General features: G+C 38.8%; 1 protein-coding gene across 1 annotated transcript in view; it reads left to right on the top strand.

The window, feature by feature from the left end:
• LOC139720653 (S-adenosylhomocysteine hydrolase-like protein 1) overlaps window positions 1-17965 on the top strand; it is a 50440-nt gene that overhangs the window by 9164 nt on the left and 23311 nt on the right. Inside the window, exons 2-4 of the mRNA XM_071632013.1 lie at window positions 10497-10661; window positions 13660-13747; window positions 14987-15087. Of these exons, the coding sequence (XP_071488114.1) occupies window positions 10497-10661; window positions 13660-13747; window positions 14987-15087 (354 nt within the window). The remainder of the gene's footprint in view (window positions 1-10496; window positions 10662-13659; window positions 13748-14986; window positions 15088-17965) is intronic.

Here is a 17965-nt window from a genome sequence, read left to right as displayed (position 1 = left end):
TATTCAAATAGATCAAAATGTGTAAATACTTTGATTATCTTAATAAAATACATTATTTTAAAATCTAGAACGGGAAATAAGTTACCCACTGGAGAAAAGATGCAAAAGATTATTGTTGAATTAATAAATGAGGAAAAAATCCTTGCAACCAAGGCTGGGAAGCTATATGTACATTTACAAAAATGGGAATATTTTGAGACTTCGTTGAATAAACCAGTCTGAAGCTACGTGCAACGTCTGTGACTTTTATGAAAATAGTAATGTTTCCATAGTATTCCACTCTTTCTTTTCTTCATTTTTTTTTTTGTGTTTGTGTGTTGCATGTGTACAGATAGGGGTGGGGGAGGAAACAGGAAGGGAGGGAACTGGTGGGGGTGGTCATAGGGACTCAGGAAGGGATATGAGTTAGTAGGTGGGCGGGTATTGGTTGATAAATAATATGGTTCCATTATTTATTACTGTATAATTTTGCTGCATAATTCATTTGGATGATTATTAAGATTAATGCTAGAAGAATTGAATTATCACTGTTAAATTTAAGCAATTTTTTTTGAGAGCATATAGGGGAAGTGACTGTATGTAAATTGATAATTGTTCATGAAAATGTAATTTTTGTTATGTCATTATGTACAGCAATAGCAAATTTGCTATTATGATCACAAATGTATATTTTCGTCATTTCAATTGTAGCAAATGAAAATTGTTATTTTTTTTTCTATTACTTTGAATGGAACAGAATAAACATCGTTGAAAAAAAAAAAAAAAAAGTGTGTGTGTGTGTGTGTGTGTATGACAAAATGGGTAAGTTTATATCCAAGAGGAAATGCGCCATACTGGAAGCCTCCGCAATTAAACACATGTTGTACTTGATACAAACTACACATAGAATGAAACATTTTATTGGACTCTTGTATTTTTTTATTTGGGTTTGTCAGAAATCATATATATTGTTTTATGGTCATAAAAGGCGGTTCCTCTTGAAGCACAACAAGCATATTTGTTCAAGTCCCCCATCCTGCTTTGCCAACAAAAAGCCAGCTGTCTATTTAATGTGCTATATAAAGAGTCCTACTGTCGTCATTGGTAACAAATTGGGAAGGAGGGGGGGGGGGGAGATCCTTAAAGAAAAAAAAATTAACCAGATTTATTATGATTTAATGGAATGTTTACTTTAGATTAGCTGAATACACAGATTTTCTTTACTGCCAAGTTTACCTGGATGAGCCAAATAAAAAAGAAGCAAACGCACACACACACGATGAACAATTGTCAATATTAACTCTCAGCACATGCAGGACTTGCTTGATTGTATTTTTATTTGTTGAACCTTATCATTTATGATTTGTTGTAAAGTCTAAATGATTATATTGTATTGGAATTGACACATCTCTTCTTTTGAGACCTCGAATGAAAGAAAAAAGTGGCATGGTACAGGGTTGTCTTGTCTTTTTCTTTTTGTGCTTCTCCAAAACTGATCATAAGAAGACGTGAAGTGATGACATTATTGCTTCATCAATTTGCAAAATGTAACTTTGACCAATGTCATATTTCATGAGAAATATGAAACTTGTAAAATTCCATAACTTCCATGTGTTAGAAATTTATCCAAGTTCAATATTTCAAAAACTTCTACAACTCTGTGTGTTAAAATCTAAATTTTCACAGTCAGCTTGAACCAAGGCATTTCACTTTTTGGCGCAGAGTGACCATGGGCAACGTGGAATTTGTAGAACTGTGCATTATACAGTAGCCCGAAAAAATCTGAAGCCACACTATGATTTTGTTTTTCTTGAACATTTTGGAAATCGGCAACCTGATGATGACAGTGACCAAAACTGTCTGTGATGTCGTCGTAAGAGGGCTCCATTCCTGGTGCGTGCCGCAAGCCAAGGACAGCTTTGGGATAGATGGTAATTGACTATTTCTGCGGTCCCTCTGTGTTCGGCAGGGGAACGTTGAATGTGCGGGTGAGCATGTTGTCCAAACCACACACGTCCTGAAACGCCTGGTCTGCGCCATCTGGCACAAAGTTCCATACAGGATACACAGACGTCTACAGTTTGCACTGTAGACATGACTCTCTTTTAAAGATACAACATACACTGTAAATAATGTGCAAATGTATGGTGATTCAGGCAGATAAACATACGAAGTACTGTATGTGCCATGTTGTTCCATCCTACCAGTCTCCTTTATAAAAAAACAAACAAATAAACAAACTTAGAAGAAATCTGAAAAAATCCAGAAATTTAAGAAGAAGAAGCCATGAATAGATGCATCTGTAAGACAGATGGCTAGATAAAGTGAATGCATACATGAATGAATGAATAATAAACTGGATGTTATTGTAATGAATAAAATGAGTAAAATGGGGATATGCTTGAAATGCAGACTGAGGTGAAATTCAAATCTCATATTGCTGAAAGACATTGTTAGCTTGAGCAACATACATTGTAGTTTTGTTGTAGCACACATTGCAGGATTTCCAAAATTTTCATGTTACATTTTAGTAGACCAGGGCACCATTTCATAAAAGATGCTAGGATGGCAACTCTTGCTAGAACGGCAACTCCCAGTAGCAACAGCCAATCAGGAAGCTGGATTCTTGTCATTACTATGACAATTGCCATTCCAGCAAGAGTTGTATCGTATCAACTCTTTATGAAATGGGACCCAGGTGTTCTTGGCAGAAACTGGATGACATCTATTTTATTTTATCTATTATTACCTCTGCCAAGGGAGGAGGTTACAATGTATGTTTTCATCGGCGTTGGTTTGTTTGATGGTTTGTTTGTCTGTGTGCAAAATAAATCAAAAAGTTATGAATGGATTTGGCTGAAACTTACAGGAAAGGTTAAGAATGACACAAGGAACAGATGATTAAATTTTGGTTGGGATCCTGAAATTTTTATGGATTTTATGAAGGATTATTAAAATTTTAGCAGGTAGTGTCAAGGCCTCTGGGAGTTCAAGCTCCGCATTTTTTGAGGTTTGAATATGCGCACTAAAGTGCGTTCTCTAGTTTCTGCTAGGACGAGGCATGCTGCACAGCTGGAAGTTGATATAACAAAAGGCTTCTATATTGGGAAATCGGGCGATTTGCAGCATAAATGCACATATGGGTGGAAATCACTGATCTCTATGGTAGAGCAAGATCAGTGGTGGAAATGAGCTGCTTGGTGAAGGTCTGCACTCTCAGAGTGCTTCTCTAGTTTTGACTTTATTTGTCATGGGAGGTGGCATTTGATGAAATTAAAGTATTTGCAGAAGAACACTGATAACTAATAAACAAAGTAAAAAAAAAAATCAATATCTTGTATCCTATTGAAAGCTTTGCACCATTACAAATGATTCTACAGCAAAATGCCTCCCTCCCATGACATGCAGTATGCGCACGTGCGTCGACCCAAACTGATATTCAGAGAATCAAAGCCGTAGGACAATTGTTGCATAGACGTGTGGTGCGTAGGATTACACGTTGCTGGGAGTGTTGTGCGTCATGAAAGGTATGCGACACTTGTCTCGCGAGTCACGTTTGAGAAGGATCTCATTCAAAGGCAGCATCTCCTTTCAAGTAATATTTGATATGTGCCCGAGGGCGATTTTATGGCTCTGTTGTCCATACCTCTTTTGTCTGATTCTCTGCCTGCCCCTATAAATCCCCTTGTTGTCATAGACTTATTAATTAATTTCCTGTTATTGCCTCCAGACTGAACCTTCTACAGAATGGCAGAAATTGGGGACAGGCTCTCCTGGAGAATCCACAAGAAAGCTGTGTTCACACATGCACAAATCACTTATTTGATTCAATACGTTCCTCGCACAGAAATGGTATTTTAAGGCAGCATTACATGATGATGAAGAGGTACCATATAGAATGATGTTACAGTATTGCTGTGGAAAAGGCAGACATGTTAGTGAAGAAACAAGAACTAATTGATCAAAAGTTTGTAGTTTTCATCTTTAGTATCAGCCTTGCAATTACTTGCGTGAAAAAGAACTTTTACACTCTGAAAGTGCTATTTTGCTTTCCTTCTGAGTTTCGTGAGCACAAACCATGACTGGGAGAGCATTCATGAAGTTTGGAAGGATGTGAATTGGGTTGTGATTTAATGGCCAAATTATCTCATGATCGGCAATCAACAAGTTCTGACGCACACATCCCTGATGAAGTAAAAGGTTGTCTGAGCAACGGTGGTAGGCAGAAATAACCACAACTCTTTCTGTTCCCCATTATGTGGGTTGTTCGCAAAGCAAGCACATCCTGCGCTGTCAGCACACAAAAACCATCATCACTGGCTTGCAGATCTATGCAGTCCGAAGATTATTGCAAGTATGCACTTAATGAGCTAGGTGAAATGTTCATCTGAAATTGCAGTCATTCATTGATTTTCGCTTTACGGTCATAGTCTTTATTCAATGCTGCTGATGATTCCATTGGTATTGAAAGTTCTATCCTTATCATTATTCCTTCAGTAGCGTGATATGACACTTTGAGTTTCTTTAAGTCTCTGTTTCTTTCTCCATATTGTTTAAAATAAATGAGTGATAGAGTAATGCTTTATTGCTGAATGTTATCTAATTACATGTACGTAGCATTATCATTGTAAGTCAAGTAATTACTGACTGATTTAAAACAAAAGAACCAAAGTAAAAAATACAACCCACTCAAGTTTACATAGAGAGGTAAACAGTGTACTCACTTTGCTGAAATTTTCTTTGTGCACCAGAGGGATTGTATACATATCATGAATAAGTATAATTCATGTCTTGAAAGACTAGAGAATGCATGGAAACCCTTAATTCTTTTTTTTTTTAATGTACCATATTTGTGTTCAAGTATTTTCAACTGAATTCTTTGACTTTTGGTCATGCTGCTGGATGAGAATATCATATCAACTGTCGTGTGCAGCCTATGGTGTGAGAAGTGTTGGTTAATGATTGTTGATACACTTTCTAGCATGTCTCCCACGATTCTTCTCCAACCCCCACCCCACCCCCATTCTCACACATACACCTACACAATGTTATTTTCTCATGTTGGAGCAGATTGACCTACTTTGATCTCTGCATTAATCATGCTATGATGGCATATAAAAACCTTGTAACGTGGATACTGCCATTGATATGAAAAAGAAAATAAAAAGAGAATGTGGTCAGTGTTGGCCATGCTCCTGTCATTATTGGTACCTTTGACTAAATGTAACAGAAGGTCAAAAGCTGTCAAGTGTGGCTTCCATGGCTCCTGAGATGTAATTTCACAGAGATCATTAAGGGGGAAAATGCTCCCGTCTCGAGTACTTCTCATGGAGCACATCCCGTCTGGGTGACGATAATCAGCCTGACATTCCCTGCCCTAGCCAGCTGGTGTTGTTCACTTCCTGTTTTGTAATCCCCGCATCTTTGAGATTGACGTGGGTTCCTGCGAGGGGCTCTCCTACATTTTACTGCTTCCATGTGGCACTGTCCCTCAGTCTCTTCCACGCTCGTCTTCCACTCGAGCAAAAGTTTTTAGCTGTGTGCGCAGCGAAGTAAAAAACACCTTTCTTCTCTGACAAGAATTTGGCGGGGCTGGAGATCTTTTGTACATTTTGCATTCAGTGAAATCTTGTGCTTTACCAGTGACTTCTTGCTCGCCAGTGACTCTGTCAATGCTAGGCTGATTCATAAATTCTGTTGAGATGGAGTCTACTCTCACCAAAGAAGATAGCAACAAGCTGTGTGCCAATGGTGAAGCAACAACAGTACAGGTACATCTTGCTGAAGCAGAGAGTAGCAAGATTCCAGAAGTCACCAAAGTCCCTCCCTGCACACCCGAGGTCAGTAAGAAGGCGGCAAATACAGAGTCCAGCGGCATCGACAAAGCCAGCACTGATGCCTCGCAGCTTGTGAGCACAGAGGCCCATAAGGATGCCAGTGCAGACGTTAATAAGAACACAAATACACAAGCTGGAACTGCCGCCTCTCCCGGGCCACCCAAAGCAGAGGAGACAAAAGTTGCGCAGGAAGGGAAGCCCGAGGTCCCCAAAGATGTGTCGCCAGAGATCACCAAAGATGTGAAGCCGGACATGTCTCAAGGCACCCAGCCAGAGGCTCCTAGAGACGCGAGACCGGATACAGCAGCAAAGGACGTCAAGCCAGATGTGCCAAAGGATGCGAGGGGAGATGCCCCAAAGGGAGATGCCCCAAAGGAAGATGCCCCAAAGGGAGATACCCCAAAGGGAGATACCCCAAAGGAAGATGTTCCCAAGACTGTTGGTCCCGCTGAGGGTGAGAATGAGAATGAGGAGGTTAGTTTGATGTTCTTGGATGTTGCTATCTTGGTTTAAGTATTTAATCCATCATTGGCCATGGCCAAATATGATGCAATTAGGATAACTTTTGCTTTGACTTAAGTACATAAAAATGAAAGTTTTTAGCATTGATACACAAATGTTACCAAGGAGGGAGTAACACATAATAACAGCCAATAGCTTCGAATTTTTCAGACATAATTTTCCCCAATAACAATTGTGTACAGTTGTAGTTTGCAGTACAGTGCACATTATTGAATGATAAATGTCATTGAAGGCGATAGAGTGATCAACTTAAAGGGATAGTACAGTATTGGTGGAGATGAGAATTGGGCTTTTAACTTTTTGCAAGATACCAAGAAAACACTTATCATATGGTACAGAGCATACCAGTTTAAGAGGAATTCAAAGTTTATTTGATGAAAATCGGGTTTGGAATAACTGAAACATCCAAAAACAAAGTAAAACAAAGCGATCGTAATAAAGTGTGGGTCCCTCACTTTATTAGAATCGCTCTTTCTTGGATATCTCAGCCATTCCAAAACCAATTGTCATCAAATAAACGTTGAATTCCTCATAGAATTACATGCTCTTTCATATTTTATAAGAGATTTCTCATTATCTCACCAAAAAATGTTAGAAACCTGAAATTATGTCTCAACCAGAACTGTACGATCCCTTTAACTTGTCACGCACATTTATTAAATTGATTTATTGAATTCTTTTGGCTTCTGCAAACCCACTATATAATGGCCTTCATCTGATATCTTTCTTATGAATACTGATATCTCATCGCAATATTTTCAGGCTTTGGAATTTGGTATTTTAAGATAACATTGAAGAGGTGTAAAATGTACAGTATTGTCTTCCAAAAATGATGAATTCTTTTTGTGTGATTTTATATTTAAATGGAGACAGCATTTGTTTATTTTTCTTACCAGAATGAATGCTGTGAGGCTTTATTAGATGTCATGATACAGGCATGATGATATTACAGTTACTGTAACAATGAGGGAGTTAAACCAATTAGATACAGTATACCCACAAAATGTTGTAAAATGCTCAAGTGTACCCTCAAACATTGCAGTACAGTCCTGAAAATCATGTTTATTGACTATGGTTATAATTAGGCCAGCACTGTTTTTTTTTTTTCTCTAGCTGTAATATGAGAGTGCTTGCGTTAAGTGTTGACTGCTCAAAGCTCTGACCATTCTTAAAGATGTTGCTGATCATGAAATATTATTTTTCACTATATTTGTTGTGAGTAAAAACAATCATAGATCATCTGTCAAGAAAACAAGGCAAAATGTGAAAGCAAATGTCTCTTCCTCTGTATTGCAGTGTGACAATGAATTTGCTTTTAAATTTTATGTTACTATGTAACAATTGTTTTGAGTTTCAGAAATTTCTTGAGTCGATTGATATTCTTGAAAATAACAGTGCGCTGATTTGTTGCTCGAAATATTACATTTCGTTGCAGAAATGGGTTGCATATTACCCTTGATGGGAAATTGCTATGTAGCTTTATCTCGAAAAGGGAAAATGCTTCTTTGTCATGTGGTATCAGTGGTTCTACATACAGTAGCCAGCTTTTTTTTTTTCTTTCTCATAAGTTCTCTCACTGGTCATATATATTTTGTGAGTGTGTGTGTGTGTGTGTGTGTGTGTGTGTGTGTGTAAAATGTAACACTATCAAAAATCCCACATGTATACCATTTATATACACCTGTCAATAGCGGCCACCCAAGGGAGACAAAAATAAAAAAATGACCGTTATAGACAGGTGGCCGCTATACACAGGTTCTTTAACAAGCTTTTTCTCACGGAGGGCATTGTTATCAGTGGTGGATTACGACAGGTGGTCACTACAGACAGGTTATCGCTATGACAGGTTTGACTGTATAGTGCTGTGTACTTCGCTATTCATATCAATGTTAGTAGCAGTGTGAGGACCTATATAAAATCAGAATTGTTCATTCTAGGTCTTCAAGAATACTGTATACGCTGTTATTTTCTTGTACAGATATTTTGTGAATGAGGAGGTCATGGACACTTTCGTGAGATGATGTTTTCGCAAATTGACACAGAGGTCTTCATAAGTACATTATTTGCTTAGCGCATGGTAACATTTTTGCGTGTTGTTAAATTCGCTGTCAAACTGTGGTTCGCGAAATTCACGAAAATTAAACCCTCGCGAAAACAACAGCTTTATACACAGTAGTGACTTGAGGTATAATGATGGCTTTTTCCTGAGCAAGAGGACATTGTCAATTTGTGGAGAGTCAACTAAATGTCTCTGTCGAGATTTGTGTCATGGTATAGCCAGTGACCGGCATGAAATGTTTGACTCCATACAGAATTGGTGTCCTACTTGAGACAAAATTTTACATTCAATATATAAAGCTATCTTTACAATATTGTAAAAATACAATAGCACTCTAATATTTTACAAGATTTATCTTCTCAATTGTTCTCTAAATGTCAGCCCCTATAGAAATACAGCTTGAAATTCTCTTACGAAACACATCACTCTGTAGAGTTTTATGGCACCATCACACAATTTACTGCATACACAGACTGTTGGATATTATGCAAAATATTGTACAATCCTTATATAATACCGAGGTGATGAAACTTTCAGAAGAAGAATATTCAGATTGGGAGAGCATGTTCCAGTTTAGAGTGAACCTCTTACTATCTTGCATTGAGATTATGACACACCATATACAATAGCGCACAGTATGACCAGTGAAATTAGTATTGCTCTGTGAAGTGTTGATAGGATTTCACTCTTGCTATTGCAGCCCCCCAGGGAAGAACACATACATGTGTATGTACCACATTATGTATCACACATATGAAATGTGAAAAACAGACCAGCTCAGAGGGCAGATTATGGATTGCTGAGAGGATTGAGGGAGTGTGTTCAGCGTATTATCCACTATGGCAGGTTCATCTCAAGTCTGGGTCGGCATGAGTTGTGTAAGAGAGAATTGCAGATCAGCTTATTTTCTTTTTTGTTTGTGATACAACCGTATGGAGGCAAAGGAATATTATGGCCTTTGACAAAGTATTCAGGACATGATTAATATACAGGTGTTTGAGAGAGAATATGAAACTTGCAAACACCCTCATGGAGAGAGAGAGAAAGAGAGAGAGAGGGATAGATGGCAGAGGGAAGAAAGACAGCAGGAATAGATGGTTGTAGACAGTTATCTATATTCAATACATGTTGGGATGTACATGTTGTTTGTATGTTTATGTGTACATGTGTCTTTCTCTTTTTTTTTTTCTTTTTTTTTGGGGGGGGGGGATATCTTGCCAGCAGGTTTTGAACCACATTTGTGATGAAAAACAGTACTCTCACTAATTATTACATAACACATAGAAAACTAAGATACCAAGGTGTAATTTCTGCATAATTCATGTGCACATGTATGGATTTCTTTCAGTCACATGGTTGCTCACTTAAGGTACAATATATATCATGCATATTTATCATGGGCTGTTTTTTCAAGGAGGAATATATTCATTGAGTGAGTTCTACATGTTTAGAGGCATACGGAAAGAGGACGGTTGTTTGTCCCAGTTCCTTGGAGATTGAGTAGATTTCGTCTCCCATGCCCCTCACTGTGGCCAGAAACCACTTTACTCTCGTTTCCTGCGTGTAGATACAGCAAACTACGGTGCAATGTTCTCTTGAACAAGGTGATGTATGCAGTCTGTATCATGTTGTTATGAAACAGATGAAATGTGCGCGTCTTCTGCTTCACAGGGAGCTGGAGGAGTGATGACCAAATTCTGTGAGCATGATGGATGGCCATGAACTATCATCTGCATCATACGATGAGGTCATTTTTGAATTGAATGTACATTCAAATTGACTGAGTGTAAGCTGTAGCCAAGTGTACTGCCAGTTCTCAAAATGTTTAGTAAAACTTTCCTAGACTTTTTATTTATATATGCTGTCACATTATTAGCACAATGACATTAAGTTGTGATGCCATTCATTGGTCGGAAAGGGTAAAAGTATGTAAGACATCTTTTGAAGGCACACTACGGTTGGACTTAAGCAGATGGATATGATAAAGTGCTTGCAGACCTGTAGGGCTGCAGAGATATCAAGGCAGACCACATCATTACGATAATCAATAAACATTGAATAACATATTCATCCCATGTTTTTGTTTGTGTGTGTTCCAGAAAATCACCTTCCAGACGGGGCCACCTCAGGCTGCAGCCGGCGGGAGGAGGTACAAGAGGCGCTCCCGCTCCCTCTCCCAGTCCTCCACCGACAGCAATACGTCGGAGTCCTACTCCAGCTACTCGGAGGATGAAGACGAGATATCTCCTCGAGTGAAGGAGCAGGTGAGTGGCAGGTCTTCCCTTTGGACCCAATTAGTGCCAGTGGGCCTCTCGCCCCTCCGCTAGTACCGACGCTCCTAAATGCGTGATATTTGGAAAGTCCATCCCAGATTGGAATATCTGAGAGGAGCAAGGGTGCTTGGTGGTTGTTTACATGGGTATCGTGTTGTGTTTCAGGAAATGTCTGCTCAAAAATTAGACAAGTTCACCAGAGATGCCAACTGTTACTCTTTTACATGTTTTGTACAGTCTTTTGCAAAAAAAACAACAACAACAAAATACTGCAGGTTTCATGGAAAAATCTGTTTTCCCTGACTACAAGTAATAAGTCTAATGCGTGAAAGGTGGAAATACTGTTTTTACACCAAAACATGCCTTTTTAGCCCGAGCAGAATATTGCAATGCTATTTACAATGTTGGCATCTGTGGTTTGTGCAGTGTTATGTCTACAGATACACATGTTTGGAATGTACATTACAAAAATCTTCCCATTGCTTTTGCAGAGCTATCAAGTTTCACACATTCTACTCGAGGATCCCTGAAAAAAAAAGACAAATGGATACATATAATTCGTATTTTTTTCCCTTCAAAAGAAGAGAATGTGGATACCTCCCTAATTTGGGAATTCCTTTCACCAATTGAGATGCATTTCACACACGAATATCTTCCTGATACTTGCAGAGTGTTGAACCCTCACCAATTTATATGTCAAAAGCCCAGCTCACAAATTCTTCTCAAACTGCATGGCGCATCATACAATATCATGATCATTATTGATAAGATTCTAAACGTTTCAGTATATGGGGAAAGCAAAATAAGCAAAGGCAATCATGCAAGTTTACTGCACGATTTGGCATTGTTATTTTGAGGCTGATGTCGTATAAGAAGGAAATGAGTTTTTGTTACACACATTGTGCTCCTTTGATATAGACTCTCTTTCCAAGCCAGCTACAATAACACCTACAGCAAAGGGGTACATGCTTGCACACACATTTCATGATGGGCTTTCTGCTGTCAGCTGTATAGTATTTCAAGATCAATCTCAGCTATGTGATATGAGAATACCTATAGGTGCCGCGCATGGAATACATCATGAGGGAGGTGGATGTTACTATCACCAAACATTCCCTCCCAGTGCCAGTAGAATGAATGGGATGGTCGTTATCTGCTCCTCTGTATTTCTCTTCCAATAAGATGCATTGGTATGGAGTACAGATTCACATGAGCCAATGATTCTGTGGTTGTCTGAGATCTTAGCTTTCTTCGTTTATCATTCCTCCAAGTATCTAATTTTTTGTTCTTTTTAGAGTTTTAACCTCGGAACAGTATTTGTTTTTAAGATAGTTTAGAGCTTATTAGTGTAGAACTGTGAGTTGATTATGTCTGGGGATTTTTTTTTTTTTAAATTTCTAATATCGCTTGTGTTTCCCTTGAATGCAGACACCTCCCAGAATCATTGAGACAAAGAAGTTTAGTTCAGCTGGAAAAGGTTATGAATTCAGCTCTTCAGTTGAATATTGCAGCTAATATTATATGTATTATATAAGACAACGACAAAAAGCACTCTTCCCTCCCTCCCTCCCTCCCCCCCCCCCCCCTGCATCTTGTGGTGGTATAGACTATTGTCTTTGAGTCATCGTCTGTGATGGTATTCCATATATTGCAAGGCTTTTCTACCCTTATGGCATCACACGTTCAGTGGTGGCAATTATAGTGCAGCACCTCGCCCTGAATCTGTTTAATCACGAAAAGTCAGTGTTGTGCCAGACGAGGCTTTGCAAGAAAGTAACGCCCGACGCAAATACATGTAGTTCTCACCCCCCCCCCCCCTTGGGTGTTCCACATTTACACATTGTATTCTGGCTCACCTTGGGCAGTGCTGCACGCATTTCATTTCTGCAGCATGCAAGTTCATAGCTCGCCTTCAGAATTGATATTCCCTGAACCTTACCCTTCTACCATACTATTCATAGGGAAGATGTTCTTCAATATAGAGCTCTGCATTATCACGATTTGGGATGGGGGTGGGGGAGTTAAGGGTATAGTGGTGGGACAGCGTTTTAGACTTAAATTCTGATGGCAGATAACTTTGTGACGTCTGCCAACTTTTTGTATAGCTATGTTTCCTGGCCCCGAGCCATGGCCTTGTGTTGCGGATTGTCAGGCTTGTTACCAACTACTGTGACTCAGTTTTGAATATCATCACATCGAGGGCACTAGCCTAGATTTTGAGGATCATAAAATTCTATATGTTTGATAAAGTCCACACTAGCACAAAAAGAGTGATTAGGAAATCATGCTGACTTTTCAATAATTTATCCATTTTTTTTTTTGTTAGTATTTGTGCCAGATTGTTGATGTATGTGCCATCATTCTGCTGAAGGTCGCAAGGTCTAAAGTCAAGTCAGATTCTAAAATTTCAGTACATGCAAGAACAATAATATCTTTGACTGCTATCTGTCTGAATACAGGCTATGAAAGGATGGTATGATAAGACAATGCATTGATTGGATTTGAGGCCAAAGCTTCTTGCAGGTCAGGGGTCAAAGGTTTTAGCAAATTAGTTCTCGACTGTCACAGTTTCAGCAATAACAACAGAGGGAATGTCAGTTACCATTGCCCTGTCAGCGGAAGGAAAAATTCAATTTGCTGTGTACCATAAGCTCATTGTACCACAGTCTGGAATCACTGGTAATGATGCTACAGTCCATGTTATTTTCCTTTACTGTCATACTCTGTTGGACAATCCCACCCTTTCATATTATTATTTAGGAAATAGGAATGGATTAGAAATCCAAACCAACAATCCTCGACAATTTACATCATTTTGTTTCAATATGTGTTGCTGCTGTATACTTAACAGAATAGATGGCACTACAGAGGCACAACAGAACACCACCTTTCTAGCTGGAGAGCTTACAATAACGCGTGTAATTCCTAAATGAATTTTGAATTGCTGGAAAATAACAACAAGTAAATGCCAACCTTTCTGACCTGGCAGAAAAACTCCAAGGGAAATTCCGACTTCTGCGTCAGGAATATCAAGAAGGCTGCCTTTGGTCGCCGAGAGATCGAGATCGCAGAGCAAGGTAGGTACTATAAATTATGTTATAAATGTGGGAGCCACTAATTTAATTAGTTAGGGAGACATGCATTTGGCAGGGGCTGCCATGAACTCTTCAACCTCCTCTGTTCTCAGAAGGCAGAGTGTATGCCATTTCGAGCTTGTAGATCGTTAATCCTACCAAAAATTTGCCACTGGTGTTGTAAGAATTGTGTGGTAATGAAATTCGGTTATGCTTGATAACACACTGTACAGCACATACAAGGTATGTTGTTTTCCCAAGGATACTCAACAAGAAACAATATATTCAAACAGGAAATGGCTATCCATACCTGTCTATGTCATGTTGGCATTTTATGCAGATGGGGAAAAAACAACAACAATAAAGCAACTGAAGCTAAAGCAACTTATCAATGTATTTGTCATGGAATGTGGCTAGTGCGTATCAGAAAGACAGTTTGCAGTAGGCTATGTCAGTGTAATCTGTTCATTTCTGTTTATGTTTGGTCTATCCCTGAGATGAGCTGTGAGTTTTTTGTCCATAAGCAGGTTACTATAATCAAATGCACTAGAAAAATGATGCAGAAAATGACATGAGAAATACAGTCAGACCTGGATTGATGGCAAATTACACTGATTTTCAGAATGCCACCTTTCCCCACCACATCAAAATCTACATCTTTGCATTACCAGAGTGTACTTCAACGATTTGAAAATTTGACCCAAGAAATATGTGTCATTGCTATTAGATATGAGTCTGGTCTAGTCTTTTAGTCTAGGACTCTTTCAACTTCACAGAGACTAGCAGTAACATACATGATGTCCTTTGGCCTGCAGAATATCTTTCCATCTTTTTTTAACTTCCACTTGATACCTTGGACTGTGGATACAGTGAAATAACACAAGTTCCTCTCGAGAAACTTGTGTGCATATATTTGTTTCCCAGATAAAATTGTGTTTCCCCTGGACACAGAGTATATCAAGAATCAACATCACCGGTGGCCACCAAATTGCAAAAAAAAAAAAGTTTATCTTTTGATGGCCTTATCGGGCAGATAAAATTCAAAGTGAATTTGATATCTACTCTTTTTCGGGCCACTACGTTTCTTTGTTGGGGCACAAAAAAAAAATTCATATTCGAAGATTTTAGCATCTCAAATGGGCCACCAAAGAAAGAAGTAAATGTCGAGCCATGGTATACCTGGATCTTGCGCATGATTTTATTTTTGTGTTTGTGTTATCATTTTTATTTCTTTCCTCTCAGAAATGCCAGGGTTAATGTTGCTGAGAAACAAGGTTGCTGGAGAGAAGCCACTCAAAGGAGCTAAGATCATTGGATGCACACATATCACAGCTCAGGCAGCGGTAAGATTCACAGTTTGCAAACTTTACACACACACACACACACACATATATATATATATATATAATATATATATATATCGTCGCTGGGGCAACAAGACCTCGTATCTACAAAATGTCAAATGTTCAGGAGAGCAAAAACACGTGGCAGCCAAAGCGCACTGTATCCAATGGGATAGACATTCCTTTGACATGCTGTGGTGGCTTCATTTTTGGGGTAAGACATGTAGGATTTGGACAGGACATCACTTAACTGATTTTCTGATCATTAATCCAAAAAAGTCATTTTCACCAAAATTGTAGATACAAGGTCCTGTCACCCCAGCGACGATATATATATATATATATATATATATATATATATTTTATTTATTTATTTATTTATTTATTTTTTTTTTTGGGGGGGGGGTTGTTTGCAGTGGTTGCATTCTTCGTTTGTCCATTTTCACTCTCACAGTTTCAAGCACTTTTTTATGATTGCGAGAGTACCCTTTTATCTACCAGGCTTTCCCAATTTCCCCCAAAGTGCATCTTCATATGTAATGGGCATACGCATACATGCATTGAATTCTCAGTCAACCTGTTCCTTTGTTTCATAAAGGATGTCCCAAGTGAGGGCAGTCGATGAAAAGAGCCGGAATTTTCCAAGTATATATGCACATTTGTTCATCTGCATGTATACTGTAATTTTTAGTGTCGTGAAGAAGAGAGACAGTGTTTGCGGGGTCTTCGTTAGTATTTGTTTCCTGCAAATGGCCACATACTGTAAATAAAGGTACATGTATGTTGTGCATGTCCTACCATTGCTAGGATGTTGTGTAGTAATTCAGCACATCACAGAAGTGATATCTCCTCCCACCTTATTTAATGGTATACCTTGAAATCAATATGCGTGTGTGAGACAGTTTTGACCGTGAATGACATCATTATAGTTTGGCAAGAGTGCCAACTTCTTGTGAGAGCTCTCATCGAGTGGGATTGTTGACTACAAAACCTTATAGTAGTGGTTTCTGTAGATGAGTTGAATGTGAGAATAGAGTCTAGATCTGCAGTGTCTTTTTAATACATGTTCCACATCATAATTAGTGAAAGACTGTATACAGCATGCATACTTTTTTCCCCTCTTTGTTTTTGCCTTTCAAATGGTAAGGGCTTAAAAGGATTGTGTAATACATATGTATATTTTGTCTCTTGTCTGTAGTTTATGAGGCCTGTAGTTAGCAGCCAGGCTGACTCCCTATGATTTTGTGATCTTACATGTATTTACTGGTACATACTGTATGTGATCCAATGAGATAGCAGAAGGCCTGGTAATGAATTTCGATATGGCCAGTTCATTGTTCCACTTTGTGCATATATATTCATGTAGGCAGAACAAGGTCATTTGCATTATCTGGCATGTTAGTTTTCAAATTCACTAAGATATTAAAGCATCTGTGATGTGATGATTATTCATGTAACCCATTTGAATGGTGCTTTGCTAGCACATTTCACCTGACAGCAAGCCTGGTATTTGGCAATATTAATCCAAAGAGCATGTTTATAATGCATTCAATACTAAACAATGAAATGGATGCCTACCAATGTGTCAATTGATGGGCCATTCTGGTCACCTGGTATATAACCAGTTCAGTCTTTGTTTAAACATTAATTCTGTAAATTATTACTTTGGGCAAGCTTATGGAGTACCTATTGCCAGTGTGCCTCTTTGTAAACAAGTGAAGTGCCTAACCAACTGAAAAAAAGAAAAGAGAAAGGTCATTTGTACTGATGTGCACATGAGCTAATTGTGAATTGGCTTATTGGAGCTTGTTATTAAACAGAGGCCATGACAACTTCTTCTTGATAATCGCTGATGTGAGATACTGTGGGAGATGCAGGCTTGTTCAAAGAATGTGGAGGATTATAAATCAACTCCCATTCCATAGGGTTCACTAAACTTTCCATGTGCACTTTGCTCTTTTCCAAACTTGTCATCATGCTTTTGTGTGATCTGTCTCATGGGCAGTTTAGTGAAGTGCTTAGGGGACAAACAGGTCACCCGTCTTTCTTTGATGACATAGTCGGGAGCTTTTGCCAGCGAGTGCCAGGGTATCGAAACCAGAAGGACACAGCTTATTTAACCCTCTCGACACTACGGCATCAAAATGCCATGGTTGAGATACAGAAACAGTTGGCTGTTGGTAATGACAGACTTAATGAGTGGGATTTCTGGGTCCCTGTTATTTGCAATTCCTCCCATCTCTAGTCGCCCACTCCGAAGCCTGAGTGATGAGGCCAGGATTTCACCTGCTGTTAGAACAGACTGGCTCTCCGGCTACCGTCAGGCTATCACAAATGCATAATGTAATTCCTCCGCAACCAGATTTTTCTGAATCTTTTCGCAAAGAAAGGACAAACTGTCGTGTGGAGGATTTACAATGATGGATACTCGCTTTATGCAAGACTTGATGCAGCTCGACATAATTTGACTTGAACGATTTCATTGAACCCCTCGTCCCATCGATTAAATGACATTTATTGGAAGGTACATGTACATTCTTTTCCCTTGACTTGTTTTAGTCCAACATAATATAGATTGTTAGAGATGAATGGGGGGGGGGGGGTGGCAATGTGATATGAGTGTATAAATGCATCTGATTAAACTTCACAGGTATCTCTATGTAATTTCGTGGTGGTGATTGTCACTCCAGTTGAGAGTGTTAAAGATGGCATCAAAGTGGTAATTTATGTAGCAAAGTGAAATTCATTCAGCAAAGAAAATTGTTCTGAATGAGCACAGGGATACTATAGAATGGCGGGGGTGGGAGGAGGGATGAAAATGATCAAGAAAGTTGAAAAAATAGATATATGTAAAAGCCAGAATATCATCTGGCATCAA

The sequence above is a fragment of the Diadema antillarum genome, unplaced genomic scaffold (genome assembly GCF_040938485.1).
Source record: "Diadema antillarum isolate AM-2024a unplaced genomic scaffold, OU_Dant_1.0 scf00000011, whole genome shotgun sequence".
Taxonomy (NCBI): domain Eukaryota; kingdom Metazoa; phylum Echinodermata; class Echinoidea; order Diadematoida; family Diadematidae; genus Diadema; species Diadema antillarum.
Note: the sequence above shows the minus strand (reverse complement) of the source record. Positions and strands in the feature narration are given on the sequence as shown.